This window comes from Neolamprologus multifasciatus, chromosome 22, assembly GCF_963576455.1.
Source record: "Neolamprologus multifasciatus chromosome 22, fNeoMul1.2, whole genome shotgun sequence".
NCBI lineage: Eukaryota > Metazoa > Chordata > Actinopteri > Cichliformes > Cichlidae > Neolamprologus > Neolamprologus multifasciatus.
The window spans coordinates 4173977-4192079 of NC_140459.1; the positions used below are offsets into that span (position 1 = coordinate 4173977).

General features: G+C 41.9%; 1 protein-coding gene and 1 long non-coding RNA gene across 2 annotated transcripts in view; both read right to left on the reverse strand.

Moving 5' to 3' along the window:
- LOC146492673 (chloride channel protein 1-like) overlaps positions 1-18103 on the reverse strand; it is an 86425-nt gene that overhangs the window by 38805 nt on the left and 29517 nt on the right. The window contains exons 13-18 of the mRNA XM_085148352.1: positions 9074-9143; positions 8772-8882; positions 6675-6888; positions 6179-6312; positions 2596-2687; positions 207-317 (exon numbers count right to left, since the gene is read on the reverse strand). Of these exons, the coding sequence (XP_085004478.1) occupies positions 207-317; positions 2596-2687; positions 6179-6312; positions 6675-6888; positions 8772-8882; positions 9074-9143 (732 nt within the window). The remainder of the gene's footprint in view (positions 1-206; positions 318-2595; positions 2688-6178; positions 6313-6674; positions 6889-8771; positions 8883-9073; positions 9144-18103) is intronic.
- LOC146492674 (uncharacterized) lies at positions 10930-18102 on the reverse strand. Its single transcript, XR_014871894.1, has 2 exons — positions 12454-18102; positions 10930-12090 (listed from the first exon to the last, which is right to left on the reverse strand). It is a non-coding gene; the product is annotated as an uncharacterized LOC146492674 (long non-coding RNA).

Here is an 18103-nt window from a genome sequence, read left to right on the forward strand (position 1 = left end):
TCAGTTAAATTTGGAAGGAAAACTGTAACACATTGGAATTTGCATTAAATATATTTACGCTGAATATCATTGGCATAAATCTATGACTGGGGTCAATCTTTCACTTAAACGTTCAACAAATTAAAACTGAGAAAAGCAGCTATAGAGAGAAAACCCATACACAATAAATGAATAATCCCTATGAATATATTAAATGAAACGCCCACCTTCTCTCCCTCCTCCTCCTCTTCCTCCTCCTCCTCCTCTTCCTCATCTACGAAGGCGAAGGACTCCCAGCTGTGCTTCTGAGACTGGTTCTGCTCCTGTAGGCTGCGACCCTGAACTCACATCCAGACAGACACATTAAAACAGAGCGGTGCTGTACCTGCGCCAAACTAAATCTAATCTAACTGCTTAACGTCGATGTTGTTTTAGCACCTGCTCCTGTTACCTCACCCGTTTGAATGGGTTAGCAAATCCAAGACACGGAGTTCTCCTTTTAGGCTTTTAAGGTGAATCATTACTGCACAGAAGGTCTTCCACTCACTACAAAATCAATATCTTTTACACAGTCAAGGTTCAGTCTCCATTTCCTTTCCTTTCCAGCATCTGACTGAGTTTATTTAATTTCTGTTTTAAGATATTTATCAACATGAGAAATAATTTTAGGACTACATAATAATGTTACACTAGTAAGCATTATTAATGTTTATAATTTTGATTGTTAATAGCAGTGATGTGGTAGCACTGCAGTGATAGCTTTACATAGTGTAACAGTAACAGAGGATAAACATGTCTGCATGAATGAAACACTCAATAGTAGGGATGGGTACCGGTGGTTCTGACATAAACGGTAGTAACCAGACCGAAAAGCAGCGCACATTTCGGTGCTTTTTTTTCCTGAGCTGTGATACACTTTAGATTCTAGCCAATCATTTTACGTTTCCGAGGATAGTAGGCGGGTCCAGGTACGTACGTTCTTTTAGAGCAGAGCTACAGATTAAAAATGCCCAAGGCGAAGCGGTCAAAAGTCTGGCTGTACTTCACAGCAAAAGATGCAAACTCAGCAGCTGCAACAAGTGCTTTAAGCTGATACTGTGATACTGTCAAAGGAGGTAACACCTCAAATCTGATGAAACACCTGGCGACGCATAGCGTTTTTTTTAAAAGCCGAAAAATTTGATAGCTTGCTGCGAGACCTCACACCGAGCACATCTACTGCGGGTGTGGTGCCTGTTATCGGACCCGGAATTAGCAACATCCCCCAAAAACCCGAAGAGGAGAGTCCTGGCCCCTAGCCCTGCCAGTGTAGCAGAAATGATGAGGATGATGATGCAGCAGCAGCCGTTCTTCTCTGCGTGAGTAGCTTAATGTTGTTCGTGTGTAATTTACGTTGAGTAGGCTAACCACGTTATTACATTAATGCATGTAAGGTGAACTAGCAAACACCGTCATAGCTACATGCAGCTGTCTTCTTGTTTGATGGCAGATACTCCCTTCACCCTGGACAAAAAGGCTAAAATGACCAAAGAAAAAGTGGAAAACAGTTAAACATGAGAGGTTTTTGGACAAAGTTTGTGTTTTTTCCATTGTTTAAGCTGCTTCCAGCCAAGAGTGATACCATATATGCCCCATAGCTGCAGAAAAGGCTAACATTGTTATCTTTTTACAAAAAAACAGCTGAACATGAGAGGTTTTTGGACCAATTTTGTGTTCTCCATTCTTTAAGCACCAGTTTGAGCACCGTTTAAGCACCAGCACCGTTTCAAAAGTACCGGTTTTGCACCGGTATCGGATAAAACCTAAACGATACCCATCCCTACTCTTGGCTTAGATTGGTAGACCACAGATTGGTACTATTGGTGATTTCATGGGAAAAATCTTCTCCAAAAATGTTCATTTTTATATCAAGAAAAAAGAGCAGAGAGGTTTTAAAAACCATCACATAATGTAAAAAACACAGCGATTACTAGTTTCATAATTTCCATAATGTTTTCCAGTTTTAGATTTCACTCTGCTCAGTACCAGCTAACTCTTCAGTGCCCAAAATCAATAACAATTGTAAACACTTGTTATTTTAATGTCTGGCTTCAGGCTCTGCATGAATACACATGTAAAAAGAGCTTCAGCTGAACTCGAGAGGCGCTCGAGCAGCTAATTCACTGACAGGGTCATGCTGTAAACTCAACATTATGTAATTTCGGTAAAACGTTAATGGAATTATTGCATTAACAACCATGTTTGTACACTAGTTATACATCATATATCTGCTTTAGGGAGCAAACCCAGTAAACCCACAGGATGTTAGCTCCTGTGTTTATACATGAAATCGTGCTTGTACACAGCAGCGCTCCACAAGGTATTTATAACAATCATTTACATGTTCTGCATCATTTAAATGCATCATTGTTATTCAGCTTGAAGTAAAACTGAGTAAACTTGACTTGTGTTTCTCTTCAAAACTATGGAAAGTAGCAAAAACCCACCAAGTGGGCAGTTTTAGCAGGTCTGTACGGCTTGTTTGAAATTCTTCATTCTGGATTTAGTGGTAAGGTGAACAATTTATGTCATATTTGGTGGTTGGTAAGTTGGTGGTTGCCCTGTGACTGCCCTCACCTGCATCAGGAGCCTTCTTTCTGGTGACAACCACCAATCACAGAGAGCCAGAAGCTCCACCCTGTCAATGCTGCCCAATAAGATCATAGAATCTGGAAGCAGAGAAACAGATGTTAATTTTATTAATATCATGATGCCTTATGATTCCTATAAAATCCATTAAAAATGCTAAGTACTCTTATATTTAATGTGATAGCAGCAACTCTTTGTGTTCTTTCAATTACCAAACAAATTTCTGTGAGACACTTTGACGGCCAGTGTTGGGGAGTAATGGAATACATGTACCGCCGTTACGTATTTAAAATGCAAAATATGAGTAACTGTATTCCGTTACAGTTACCGTTTAAAAAGGTGGTATTTAGAATACAGTTACTTTGTTGAAATAAATGGATTACACGGCGGTACTTCCCTGTTTCATATTGTGGCGGGTCAGGACTGTTTGGGTTTTGTTTGACAGCTACGTTCTGTTGTTCCAGGTGGCAGCGTTACGGTTGCCATGGTTACAGGGTGACGCTCTCTCTCTGCGTGTTTCCTGGGTGAGAGAGCGTCTGTTGTTGTTGTGCTAAGCTAATAGGCAGAATGCTACAGGTATAGCTCTAAAGAATGTAGCATCATAGGCAGTGTAGTCCGTGCTGCAGGGAGAATGGACTGCCATACACGTTATGTGTCTGTGAGCGAGGGAGGGAGAAAAAGGAAAAGTACGAGCTGTCATCGAGCAAAAACGGGAGCTGGAAGCATGTAAATATAATAATAACCACTGCAGCCAAGAAGAGAGCCTGACGAGCCCAGTTGTAAGTAAGCTATTAAGACTCGACTGTACACCGTGTTCGTGTTTTCCTCCAAAAACAATAAGTTCTGTTGGAGCAGCCTTTCAACGCCTCTCTCTGTCTCTGCTAGCAAAGTTGACCCAGACAACAAAGTAAAGCTAGTTTTCGACTACGAGCCGACACAGAACCCACCGTATTAGCCAGAGGTCCCTTTACTACGGTTCGGAGCCGCGGACCTTCAGTAACAGTAATAAATCACAGCAATAGTACATTCATGTAGTTGTAAACAGCATGATAATATATTAAGTAATCCAAAGTATTCAGAATACGTTACTCTCATTGAGTAACGTAACGGAATACGTTACAGAATACATTTTAGGGCATGTAATCTGTAATCTGTAATGGAATACATTTTAAAAGTAACCTTCCCAACACTGCTGATGGCTGATCCACTCGTCCAATTCAGTTCTATTTGATCTACATCAGGGGTCGGCAACCTGTGGCCAGAGCCCAACATTAAACTGCGGCTCCGCGTGGCTTGGGAAAATAAATTATAACTATTTAACAGAAGTGTGTTTTACTTGTGTTAGTTCTTTTTTTCAACTTGCAGTTCTAAACTGGAAAATTTTTGCATTATCTTAAAATATTAAAATAAAATTATATTTTATTATTTTTTGTTGCTCAAAATAAGCGTCACACTCACGGAAGCTGGTACACCCTCCAAAACGCAGTGCATTTATTGAGACTTTCAACCCCAGGTAGGCCAAGTATGGAGAAATGTAGGAAAAGAAAAATATCTGAAGAAAATAGAACATTTATTGATGCCTGGGCAGATTCATTTGCATTTACTTCTGACAAGAGTGAGAAGCCTACCTGCATGCCTGATTTGTGGATTGTTGATCCACATACGTATGTGCGCAGCTATTCTCTACCATGAGCTATGTTAAAAACAAACACCGCTCACGCCTCACAGACGACAGTCCTGCGTAAAGCTGAAAGTGACTCGTACAGCCCTGATTTGCAGACACTGTGCGCAGAGGTTCAGGAGCAGAAGTCCCATTGTAAACATATCACGGCAGACCCGACAATGTTTGCATGAACATGCTTTTCAGCATCTCTTTATCAGTGTTGGGGAGTAACGGAATACATGTACCGCCATTACGTATTTAAAATACAAAATATGAGTAACTGTATTCCGTTACAGTTACCGTTTAAAAAGGTGGTATTTAGAATACAGTTACTTTGTTGAAATAAATGGATTACACGGCGGTACTTCCCTGTTTCATATTGTGGCGGGTCAGGACTGTTTGGGTTTTGTTTGACAGCTACGTTCTGTTGTTCCAGGCGGCAGCGTTACGGTTGCCATGGTTACAGGGTGACGCTCTCTCTCTGCGTGTTTCCTGGGTGAGAGAGCGCCTGATGTTGTTGTTGTTGTGCTAAGCTAATAGGCAGAATGCTACAGGTATAGCTCTGAAGAATGTAGCATCATAGGCAGTGTAGTCCGTGCTGCAGGGAGAATGGACTGCTGTACACGTTATGTGTCTGTGAGCGAGGGAGGGAGAAAAAGGAAAAGTACGAGCTGTCATCGAGCAAAAACGGGAGCTGGAAGCATGTAAATATAATAATAACCACTGCAGCCAAGAAGAGAGCCTGACGAGCCCAGTTGTAAGTAAGCTATTAAGACTCGACTGTACACCGTGTTCGTGTTTTCCTCCAAAAACAATAAGTTCTGTTGGAGCAGCCTTTCAACGCCTCTCTCTGTCTCTGCTAGCAAAGTTGACCCAGACAAAAAAGTAAAGCTAGTTTTCAGCTACGAGCCGACACAGAACCCACCATATTAGCCAGAGGTCCCTTTACTACGGTTCGGAGCCGCGGACCTTCAGTAACAGTAATAAATCACAGCAATAGTACATTCATGTAGTTGTAAACAGCATGATAATATATTAAGTAATCCAAAGTATTCAGAATACGTTACTCTCATTGAGTAACATAACGGAATACGTTACAGAATACATTTTGGGGCATGTATTCTGTAATCTGTAATGGAATACATTTTAAAAGTAACCTTCCCAACACTGCTCTTTATTGACCACTTTTCACACACAGTTGCTGTACGCATGCAGCTGGCTTTAGCTTTCAGCTCACAGCCTGACACGTACCAATAACAACAACACAACAGCAGAGAGCACGAGGCATGATTTCGGATGCCGCTCAGGTGCATCCGCCTCCTCGCAGCAGCACCGCAGACCACGCTCCGCTACACACATTAACCAGGTAAAATAAATCTGTATGCAAATATTTTGCAAATATTTATTTTTCATTGTTTAGTAGCAGAGGGCTTATTTCCAGTTTATTTTTTAAATTCAGGTCAAGGTTCGGCTACAGTCTCCGAAAGCCCAGCGGCGACATAAGGATGACGGCTCACAACATTTTTTATTTGATAAATGTATAATTTAAGTTTAGCTTTCTATTCGTTTAAAAGAGACCTTCAACTCGGCATGTTTCTTTTTTGTTATAATTTTTTTAAGAGTTTAAAATGTTTGTGTCCATTACATACATAAAATTTAATTTTCTCAGTAGCCCTTTATGGATTTCATACGCAACACACTATAGTTGTTTATACAAAGCATAAAGGTAAAAACAAACAATATATACAGGGTTATCTTCATTTTAAATGTCAAAAAGTATTTGCAGCTCCCAGTGTTTTCTTTCCTGTGGAAACTGCATCCAAAAGGCTCTTTGGGTGTTAAAGGTTGCCGACCCCTGATCTCTATAATCCCCAATCGAAATAGCAAGGACTTCATCGGTCTGTTTACCTTTTGAGTCGACCAGGGGGATCGATTTGAGTGAAGTGGAGTCCAGCACGAGTTTGACTTCTCGGTATGTGGACTGAGACGACATAAACTTCACCGTCCTCACCATGATGTCCTCTACAAAGATGTTGTATTGGCTGTGAAACAGATACACAAAGATGGAACTGCTGCACAATTTTAGAAAGCACTGTACAAGAAAATTACCCTTCATCGTTACCAAGAGGCACAAATTACATGTTTCAGCTGCATGGCATCTCTGCATGCTGAGGGTCCTTTATAATTGTAAGGTTTCCTCATCTGAAGGGGTAAACTGGAAACCTCTTTTTGTCACTTTCTTTTATTTTCTTGCAAACATTTATTAATTATGCAGAAATGTAATTCTTAATGTTTTTATCCACCAACAATTACACCATTTATGTCCCTGCCAGCTGTTATGGAGGGCATCGTATTAAATTTGTTGACATCGTTCCCACAACTGGCTTGTAAAAAGAAAACAGACCTCATGTGCCCGAAGCCGAGCTCCGGCAGGTACGGGAGCTTCTTGACTTGGATGATGGAGTCGTAGAGGGAGGGCTGCAGGCCCTGGGCCACCATGTTGGCCAGGATTACTGCCACCATCATGGGCAGGATGTGGGAGATCTGACCTGTCAGCTCGAAGCAGATAACCGCCGTGGACACTGTGTGAGTCACAGCCCCAGTCAACGCTGCTGCTCCTGCCAGAGAAACGGGATGGGATGATGAGGGTGGGGGAAGGGAGACGTGCCAAAGGAAAGACAGTACAAGATGCAGTAGGAAGAGATGGATCACGGAGTAACAGGAAGGAGGAAGGGTAAAAGTATACTGATGGAAAGTAGAAAACGAGATACGCAGAAGTTAAAAGAGAAGGAAGACTGGAAAAGCAGAGCAGAATAGGATGGGAGCAGACAGGAAGAGACTCAAAAGAAATAAAATCAAGAATGAGGGAGATACTGTTTAAAAAAGAGCAAAGAGAAGGAGGGAGAAAAGGAAAATCAGTGGAAGGAAGAGAAAACCATGCTGCACAAGAGTAGATTAATGAGAAGCAATGTACAGTGTTGGGGAGTAACGGAATACATGTACCGCCGTTACGTATTTAAAATACAAAATGTGAGTAACTGTATTCTGTTACAGTTACCGTTTAAAAAGGTGGTATTTAGAATACAGTTACTTTGTTGAAATAAATGGATTACACGGCGGTACTTCCCTGTTTCATATTGTGGCGGGTCAGGACTGTTTGGGTTTTGTTTGACAGCTACGTTCTGTTGTTCCAGGCGGCAGCGTTACGGTTGCCATGGTTACAGGGTGACGCTCTCTCTCTGCGTGTTTCCTGGGTGAGAGAGCGCCTGTTGTTGTTGTTGTGCTAAGCTAACAGGCAGAATGCTACAGGTATAGCTCTAAAGAATGTAGCATCATGGGCAGTGTAGTCCGTGCTGCAGGGAGAATGGACTGCCATACACGTTATGTGTCTGTGAGCGAGGGAGAGAGAAAAAGGAAAAGTACGAGCTGTCATCAACAAAAACGGGAGCTGGAAGCATGTAAATATAATAATAACCACTGCAGCCAAGAAGAGAGCCTGACGAGCCCAGTTGTAAGTAAGCTATTGAGACTCGACTGTACACCGTGTTCGTGTTTTCCTCCAAAAACAATAAGTTCTGTTGGAGCAGCCTTTCAACGCCTCTCTCTGTCTCTGCTAGCAAAGTTGACCCAGACAACAAAGTAAAGCTAGTTTTCAGCTACGAGCCGACACAGAACCCACCGTATTAGCCAGAGGTCCCTTTACTACGGTTCGGAGCCGCGGACCTTCAGTAACAGTAATAAATCACAGCAATAGTACATTCATGTAGTTGTAAACAGCATGATAATATATTAAGTAATCCAAAGTATTCAGAATACGTTACTCTCATTGAGTAACGTAACGGAATACGTTACAGAATACATTTTGGGGCATGTATTCTGTATTCTGTAATGGAATACATTTTAAAAGTAACCTTCCCAACACTGGCAATATAAGGAGATACTGGGAGGCTACCAAGAGAAGGATAAAAGAGAAGAAGAGGTTAAAAAAGGTAGAAAAGGAGGAGAGAAATTAAGGACGGGCTTTTGTAGGCCAACGGGAGCGAGGATTGAAGAAAAGGCCACATTTCTGGGTCAGCTGTTGAGGTGAGGACAGCAGAGCAAACCCGGGGTGACATTTAACTGTCAGAGCACAGCGACCACATGCTCTGATGGAAAGGAGGAAGAGGAGTTGGGATGGAGGGAGAAGATGACAAGAATGGGTAGCGGTGGGGAGGACAAGTTGACAATGAGTGACGACTGGAGGACCAGAGAGGCTGACAGAAGGAGAAGCTGAAGGAGAAAGAAGACGAGGGAAGTGACAGTACAGAAAGAGGAAGAGGGCTGAACACGCCCGACAGGCTGAGGGCACAGGAAGCTGACAGTTAAGGGGAAAAAGATGAGAACAGTTTGACAGTGAGACTTATATGTGAAGCTAAAAAACAGGCTAGTTGCTAAGACGGATCATAGCCGTGATTAAAGAGTAAACGTGGAGAAAAGCTGTGAGGAGAAACATGAAACTAACCGATGACTGCGTACCCTCCAGGGATGATGCGGTAAAGGATGCCATCAAACACGATCCCATGAGGAAACAGAGTGGCCATGATCTCCCCCACCAGCCTGCCAAATGCAGCTCCTGTAGGACGAAAGTGGGGCTAAAAGTAAATATAGTTTAAAAATAAAATGCATTAATTATCATCACGTCACTGACGAAGCGTGTGAATCGTTAAAGTTTAATCTGAACTTTACTGTTTACAGAGTCAGTATTTATAGTGACAACCAACGAGGATGACGACTTAAACCAACGCAAAGCTTCAAAACGCTCACCTAGGATGAAGACCGGCATGAAAGCTCCGGACGGGATGGGCATGGTGGTGGCCACAGCGGACATCCAGAACTGCAGGAGAGACGACATGAAACCCTTTTTAGTCAAAAACTCAGAGCTGATGATTGCAACCAATAGAAACCAGATGAGACTTAACTTTCTTACAGTTCAGCCTCTTATCGGTGTCTCCACCTCCACCTGTGGAGAAATACTGGCTTGTGAACCACGTTTAAGTCACGTTAGGGTACTCTGCTTTCACACTGGAAACTCACATATCTGCCTACAACAGTATACTGGATTCATGAAATGAGTGTGTGCCTGACATTTGGACAATAGAGCCTCCAAGGACATAATAACTTAGTGATAAGAATCCGAACTGTGGTATTGGGCTGAAGTTTGATTTGGAGCAGAAAACAACACTGGGAATGAATAGCTATTTAATTTTTAGCACATATGATGCATGTGTGTGTCTATTTTTAACTTTCTTTGGTTCATTAGTTTTGTTTTCCTATGTAGGAATAATTGCGTGTGAAATACTGCACATTATGTGCATGTGCTAAAATCATTCTTTTCTAAAAGCTGGTTACAGAAGACATTCGGTGACACAACTTAATAATGTGTCTTAACCCAAATGACACCAACACAAAGTGCCAAAAACAGAAATTGCTCCACCCAGCCACTCAATGCTAGATTCAGGATCGCGTCGATCTAGAATACACTTTCAGGTTAAAATACCTAAAATTACAAACTTTACAGAGAAATAAATATTTACAGCCACAGTTGTGACCTCTATAGCCAAACTCCTTTATAACTACTGTAGGGGGCATATAGTGTGGGGCTACGGGTGAGACTTGAACTGCTGCATTTCAGCCTTGTGGCCACCTGCTCGACCAGTGAAGTAAACTGGTTCCTTGTAGGGGGTGGGGCTGATTTTGTTTTCCTTTTCTTTTTATTACACCTGTTTAATTTTTACTAAGATTTAAAGTTTGCATTACTACAGGTTTGGCTGTTTTAATTGAAAACTTTGTGGCTCAGGAGTTAGAATAGATCGTTTACCTATTTGAAGGTCAGTGATTTGATCCCCGGCTCCTCTAGTCTGCATGTCATATCCACGAAGTATGTTTGGACGCTTAACCCCAAGTTTCTCCCAAATGCATCCATCAGGGTACGAATAATAATAATAATAATAATAATGGATTGGATTTATATAGCGCTTTTCAAGGCACCCAAAGTGCTTTACAATGCCATTATTCATTCACTCTCACATTCACACACTGGTGGAGGCAGCTACAGGTGTAGCCACAGCTGCCCTGGGGCAGACTGACAGAAGCGAGGCTGCCATATCGCGCCATCGGCCCCTCTGGCCAACACCAGTAGGCAGTAGGGTAAAGTGTCTTGCCCGGGGATCGAACCGGCGACCTTCCGGTTACAGATGCGCTTCCCAACCCCCTGAGCCACGGTCGCCCCATTCGCCCGAATGTGTGAATGTGAGGTTAAAAGTGCTTAGCCACTGTGATTAGCCTCACCTGTACTCATTAAAGTCAATGAACTGTGGTTTTGGATCATGTTTGTGCTGTTGGTACAATAATATGGCTTATTGTGCATTTAAATTTACCATTGAAGAAGTACGTACCTCAGTTTCAGTGAAGGCAGTTTCTGTATTTTATCTGTTAGCGCTAGGCTATGTGTTTTTCTGATGCATGTGTACAGTATATAAATGCAGCTTGCTAACCAAGTTTGATTACGTTAGCTATTAGCATGAGAAGCATTATTCAGAGTTTGAAAAGCTGAACAAGACAATCAGACAAAACACACAATTTAATTCTAAACCTTCAATTTCAAAAGAAAACACACGAGCTCTTTTTTTGTTTTTGTTTTCATTTTCAATACATCTCCGTTGTCAGTGCAGCACATCCATCTAATACTAATTAGGCTGCAACCAACATGTTGGGTGCATAGCAACAGGAGAACGTCTTTGCACCTTTTTAGCTCTTGTTGTCTCAAATATCCAATTTGGCATTCGCTCGGTGTGTTACAGAAGTGGCCAATCTTGAAAGCGTGTATACATGTATGCTGTGAGGAAGGGGACCCGATCACCTTTGGGTGTCCTTGAGCAAGGCACTTAATCAACAGCTGCTCCGGTGAAGCTGCAGTAGATAGTGACGTAGCTGCACTGGGTGGCTGCCAACTCGACGTGTGCGTGAAAAGATCACGGTCCTCTGCAGGGTGAACTAAAGCTAAACTCACCCTTCAAATGTCATTTGCACAGTTGGCATCCAAATAATTTCTGTATTCATCAGAAAGTAACTCCAAAATAGCTTTCCTAATAATATGCTTTCTACTCGAGTGCTGAGAGCTCATCAGTGATAATGAATACCTTCAGACAAGCCCTGGATTTTTGGTGTGCGGGGGTGAAAGTCTGCCTGTTCCAGGCACCAGATGCTAAGCTTTTTCATTCAAACGGATTGGTGGGAAACACTACATTACCATTTTAACCATCCAGATTACCAATTCTACACATAATTTGTCATCATCGTTTGATAACTTAATTACTGTGGAACAAGATAAAAACTCATTAGCACGTCGTTCACAGGGTGGCTGCTATCCTGATGACGGAGGAGACTGCGCTCGGTCTTCTGCTCTCTTTTAATCCTGACAGTCAAACACAATCAATCAGAAACTCACACAAAGAGAGTCTCACACATACAAACACAGTGTCACCCAGCACTCGCTCCTTCATCAGTGTCACAAATCCCGAGATAAATGGGAGTTGAAACACTCTGTTTGCTTCGGTGTTTCAGAGGCTAATACAGAGTGGAGTGGAGGAAAGGGAAAGTACAGAGCAATGTAAAGAGATTTAAGTAAGAAACTTCAGAGACAGGCGCTACCGTAGACTGTATATAAAAGATGTCCATTTTTCAGATAAAGTGTGAAGCGTTTTACGCCTGCATTCTTTCTAAAAGCCAGCAGGGGGTGACCTCTGTTGTTGCAAGAAGTTAAAATTGTTGTAATTGAGATTCTCAGTTAATTTTTTTAATTTTTTTTTAATTTATTTAGGACAGTGCATGTTAATGAACATAAATGTAAAAAAAAATAAAAATTACATGAATGTAAACATGCCAGATTATAGCCAAGGGCTAATTTCCATCTGTTGTCCATAAGCATAAAAAATAGACATAATAATTCATAAAGATTCATCATGGAGCAAGGGTGTGTAAGACTTTATATATTAAATGCACTCTTTTGAGTTTCACTAAGTTATTGAAGTTCAGTCATTTATGTTTTTTTAACACATGACAGTGGTGGTGGGAAGTCGGTTTTTTGTCAAGTAGTTTTAAACTTCTTTTATAAATGTTTTCAATAGTTTTTAGTGTTGTTGGACAACAGTTGAGTCAGCAAGGAGGATAAAGCAGGATATTTGAGTTAATGCATGTGCAGTGTTCCTCAGTCTCATTGATTTCATTATGCTAAGATCGTGGAAGAAAAATCAGGACTTCATTAGCCAATGGGTTATGTCACCAGTGGGCTTCATCAGTTTTTTTATGTACACTATATTGCCAAAAGTATTTGCTCGTCTGCCTTCACACACATATGAACTCGAGTGATATCGCATTTCTATGCATCGTTTTTAATCACGTGGTTTTACGTAGCACTTTCTGGCTGAGTTTCTGTGATTCGAAGTCCTTTCACTTTGTCATAATACCACTAACAGATGATTGTGGAATATTTAGTAATGAGGAAATCTCATGACTGGACTTGTTGCACAGCTGGCATCCTGTCACGATGCCATTCTAGAATTCAGTGAGCTCTTGAAAGCAACCCATGTTTGTAGATGCAGTCTGGATGCCCAGGTGCTTAATTTTATACACCTGTGTCCATGGACGTGGACACAGGTGGAACACCGGAATTCAGTGATTTGGATGAGTTTCCGGTAGGTGTTGGACACTGCCAGGGCTGCCCTTTGTCACGATTCTGTTCATAACTGTTTTGGACAGAATTTCTAGATGTAAGCAAGTGGCGGAAGGCTTCCACTTCCACTGTTTTTCACAAATGATGTGGTTCTGTTGGCTTCATCAGGTGACAGCCTCCAGCTCGCACTGGACTGGTTCGCAGCCCAGTTTGAGACAGTGGGAATGAGAATCAGCAGCCCAATCTGAGGCCATGGTTTTCAGCCGGAAAAGGGTGGTTCACGAGTGTGGGGAGAAGGGAGCGATCGACAGATGGATTGGTGCTGCGGCTGCCCGATGCGGACGCTGTTCCGGTCCATCGTGGAGAAGAGAGAGCTGAGCATAGAAGCGAAGCTCTTGATTTACCAGCTGATCTGCATCCCTACCCTTACCTATGGTCACGAGCTGTGGGTAGTGACTGAAAGAACGAGACTGTGGATACAAGTGCCGGAAATGGGGTTTCTTTGAAGGGTGGCTGGGCTCTCCCTTAGAGATAGGGTGAGGAGTTCGGCCATCTGAGATGGGCTCAGAGTAGAGCCACTGCTCCTCCAAATCCAAAGGAGACAGTTGAGGTGGTTTGGGGATCTGACTAGGATGCCTCCGGGCACCCCCTAGATGAGGTGTTCCAGGCATGTCCCACGGGGAGGAGGCCCTGGGGCAGATTATATCTCTAGGCTGGGAATGCACTGGTGTTTCCCTGGATACGTAGGAGGAAGTTGCCGGGAAGAGGGAGGTCTGGGCTTCTCTGCTTAGGATGCTGCCACCGTGACCCACCCACTGGGCTAGGTTATCGTTATGATGGTTATGTTTAATTGTCGAACACTCTCTTGGAAAACGAGAGAATTTCTTGCTCTTTTCTGGATATTCATTACAACCTGGAGCGTTTCTCTAACCAGAACTTGGAGAAGCTGCTTCATTTAGCATAAGCAGCTGAACTCTGAGCTGCTGGAGAACAACTATGTAGGATGAGCGACTCACTGAAGATACGGAAAGTCAAATCAGGTAAAGGACAAAGGAGGAAGGCAGATTTTGAGTGTGCAGTGGAGAAAAGCTGACAGCAGCAGGAAACAAACCCTGTGTGTGTTGGTTTCACCAGGCAGCTGCTCTCAGTTTTGGCTGAATTACGTTTGCACTGCAGGGGGCGCTCTGCTCCAATGAGAAACACCATAACTAAACCAATGCAGTGAATGATGCTGAGTGACAGCCTCTAATATCCCGTTGATGCAATTATCTGTGCAACATTACTGCCTAATTTGACTTTAGACAGAAAAACAGATCGAGGCTCTTCGAAGAGAAACAGGTGAGAATACCTTTTCTTTGGAGTCATCTTGGAAATTTAACCCGATTTCCTGAAGAAAACTTTAATTTAAATGGTGAAATGTACAGAGCTACAAAACATTCTGTATACTATTTGTTTGGATTGATTTTTAAGCATCAGTGACAACAAGTGTTGATGTTTAAGATGCAGGTTTTATAATCATTCGCCTCCAGCTGGACTCACATGAAAAAGCTTCGTAATTTTGAAGAAAAATAAGCAAACAGGAACATATTTGTGGTTTTAAGTGGACAGAAACATATAGCATAATAACAAATCAGCAAGACAAACATGAACTGACTTCCATGTAGCAGTTTGTATTTTGTATTTAGTGAAATGGTAATGTGCTTTCACACTGCTGTGTGCCTGAGCTGTTGAGAAGTCGCAGATTTTCACCAAACAGGAGGCATTGACAGCTTGGCACCATTTTCTGCACCAGCCAACAGACTGTAGGCTGGTCATGACTCAGGAGTATTTAGAGACCAGACTTTTTTTATTTTATAAAAAAGCAAGCATTACGTGACTTTGGAAGCTCTGGTCACAGCATTTCAAAAGGACGAACAGCATTGCAGGTTCGTTTTTATCGTCAAAATAGCTTCGATTGGTTTTTTAAAGATTTGTTTGGACATGACCAGAGTTAAATAGAAATTTGTGTGCTCTGATATCTGCGTAGATTCTCAGTCATCCAGGTCATGGTAGTCGTAAGAGCTTCAAAAGAGAGCAGCTGAACGTCTTAAAAGACTCTGAAGATGTTTCACCTCTCGTCCAAGAGGCTTCTGAAACCAAGAGGGAGTCCCAGGGATTTAAACCCTACGGGGGTTGTGCTTTAGGTGGTCGTTCACCCACTATTAATAACAAGCGTCACACAGGTGTGAAAAAGGTATAGGTTAGGGATGCAACGATACCAATTTTTTCAAACCGATACGATACCGATACTTGGATCTGAGTACTTGCCGATACAGAGTACAAAAACCGATACTTCTACCACACACACACAAATGCAATGAATTGGATGACAGGTTTTATTTTATTCTCCGCCGATAAAAAATAAAATCTTATTAAAAATGACCACAAAAAAATTTCAAGTGAAAAATAAGCACTTCTGTTAAATTATTGCAGAGTCTCCACATTGTAATTTAACAAAATATCACTGAACTATTGGCACTGTCTCGAGCTTTCAGAATAATAAATAAACACTTCTGTTTGGAATAAAATAAATACAAATTAGGTTTGAGAATAAAATAAACTTTTAAATTGTTTTAGTGTGTCCATAATGTAAACAAACAAACAAAATAATGAAAGTATTTGGCATTGACGAACTCCCCATCTGCCCGTGGATCATCAGTCCACTGTGCCGTTAAACCAAGGACTGACATCGTGCACACACTGCTTGTCTTTACCTCTTCAGAAAGTTTTGGCACCATTATCTCCCTGATGTGTGGGCGGTTGGGAATTTCATATCGCAGCTCGAGTATGCTGAGAAGAATCCTATGTTTTCCACGACCGGCATTGGCTGGTCATCCAGAGCGATAAAATGAGTCAGAGCCTCTGTTATTTTAACTGCCCGTGGATTTTCTCTTGACATTTTTCTTCGCTTTTCCAAAACCTGAGTTAAAGTTGGCTGTTCCGGTCCACACTGCTGACATTTTGTTTAGCCTAGCTACAGCAGCCTCCAGTTTCTCTTTTTTATCTGGAGCTGCTAGTCTCACTCGTCTAACCCTGTGCCTGTTTAGCGCGGGATGTCCCCCTAGTGGCCAATCTAAAAAACTACAACAGAAATGACAAGCCACCCTCTGATTAATGAAATAAGTTGGTATCGGTTCATGGTATCGGTTAACTTTTACGAGTATGAGTACACACACATTTTACAGTATCGGCCCCGATACCCGATATCGGCCCCGATACAGTATCAGTATCGGTATCGGTGCATCCCTAGTATAGGTCATTATCACGAGTGTCCTCTAAAGATTACATTGTAATTTCAGTTCCATTTTATTTCATGAAACAGTTTTTTAAAATGTATAAATAACATGTACATTTCAAGCCCTTGTACATCAATGCACCAGCTGTCTTGGTTCTGGGTCATTGACTCAGCATGTTGAGTTTATGAACCTTACAGGGTTTTTTAACGTCTTCTGAGAATTCTCCGTTTGTCGTGTCATTTGCTTAATGTCTCCCTCTCCTTAGTTCCTGGTTATAGTTTTGTTTATATTGTTAGTTTTGTGTTTTAGTATCAGCTCCCTTGTTTTAAGTTCATTCGTGTCTCTGGTTTCACCATTTAGTTATCACGTTTTATTTCACTGATAGTTATTTGTTCACATGCCTTGTGTTGAGTTTTGCTTGCCATCATCTCATTTTCCCAGACTGTTTGCACTCGTGTGTTTTCCTCAGCTGTTTCCAACTCTCATTATCCTCCGTGTGTACATACAGTAAGCCCAGTCAGTCCTTTTATCCTTTGGCAGCGCTTTAGTTTTCCTGTCTCGTGATGTTTCTGGTTAGTTTGCTTTTGTGTTTTCCCAGACTTTTTGATTAAGTTGCCTTTTGGACTTGAATTGTCTTCATTTTGAGTTACAGTCGGCCTGTTTATGTGCTACGTCTGCATTTGGGGTCCACACTCCACTTTAACACCAGTAACGTATATATTGATTGCGAACAGACTTTTCAGTCCAGAAAGAACAACTCTGCAAAATGCTTCGACTTGATTCTCCCAAACATCATTCGTGAAGACGATAACGACACCAGAGTCAGCTCAGATTTCAGATCACGTATCATTTTCACAATTATTCTCAACCCTGTTCGGACCCTGTCTGGTTGTTGTCAAAATTCCTTCTGACTGCTGTCCTCTACTCTGACATTGTCTGGATGTTAATGACTTCGCCCATTAATTTGTATGGGTGAGAGCAGTTTCTGCACTTGGGAGCAATCTGGAAAAAGTGGCCTTGGACATTAAACGATCATTTCAAAGTCTGCATAAGATCTTCAACCAGACAGCCATCTGTATTCAAGGCCAATAGACGGCTTCATCTTTTTATCCTTTGTTCACTGGTTTTTGCACCAGTCATTGTCCCCAAGCTTTATAGACAAAAGGTTTCTTTGTATCAGTTAATTGTCTGAACTTCATGATTTTATGCGACCTATCACTCTGCTTGGCTCCTTTGAACTGTTAGACGTCTGATGTTATTTTGAAAGGACTTTACCTTGGTCTATATCGCAAGTTTCTTCTTTATTAGGATTTATTTGGGTTGTTTGTCATGTTCTAGTGCACATTTGCCCACCTTTGTGCAAACTGGGATTCTTTTGCAGCGTTTCATCAACTTTTTCGCTGATTCATTGTCATCCCAGCACCTAGTCCGGATTTACACACACATCTATGCTCATGAAATATTTAAGCAAACAGCTAAGAAGACAGTGGGAATCCTGAAGCTCTGGGATTTGAGTGTGTGTGTGTGTGTGTGTGGCTGCGCTAAAGAAAACCTAAGAAAGCTAGAAGTGTTGGCAGCCTGCCAGCTCTGTTGACCTTGAACAGGAAGAAAAGGAAGAAGACAAACACAGATGTCCCCTTCACCAACACACAACATGAGTGACCTGCAACAAATGTCCCTAATGAAGAGGAGGATGATGACGAAAATGCTGACGTCAGTCGGAGCCTGCCTTCCAACACAAACACACACACGGTGTCGCAAACAATCTCACATAAACACGTAGATGCATAACGCAACTTTGCACAAATACACAGAAAGGATGACAAAACAAAATTTTCCTAGCAGTCA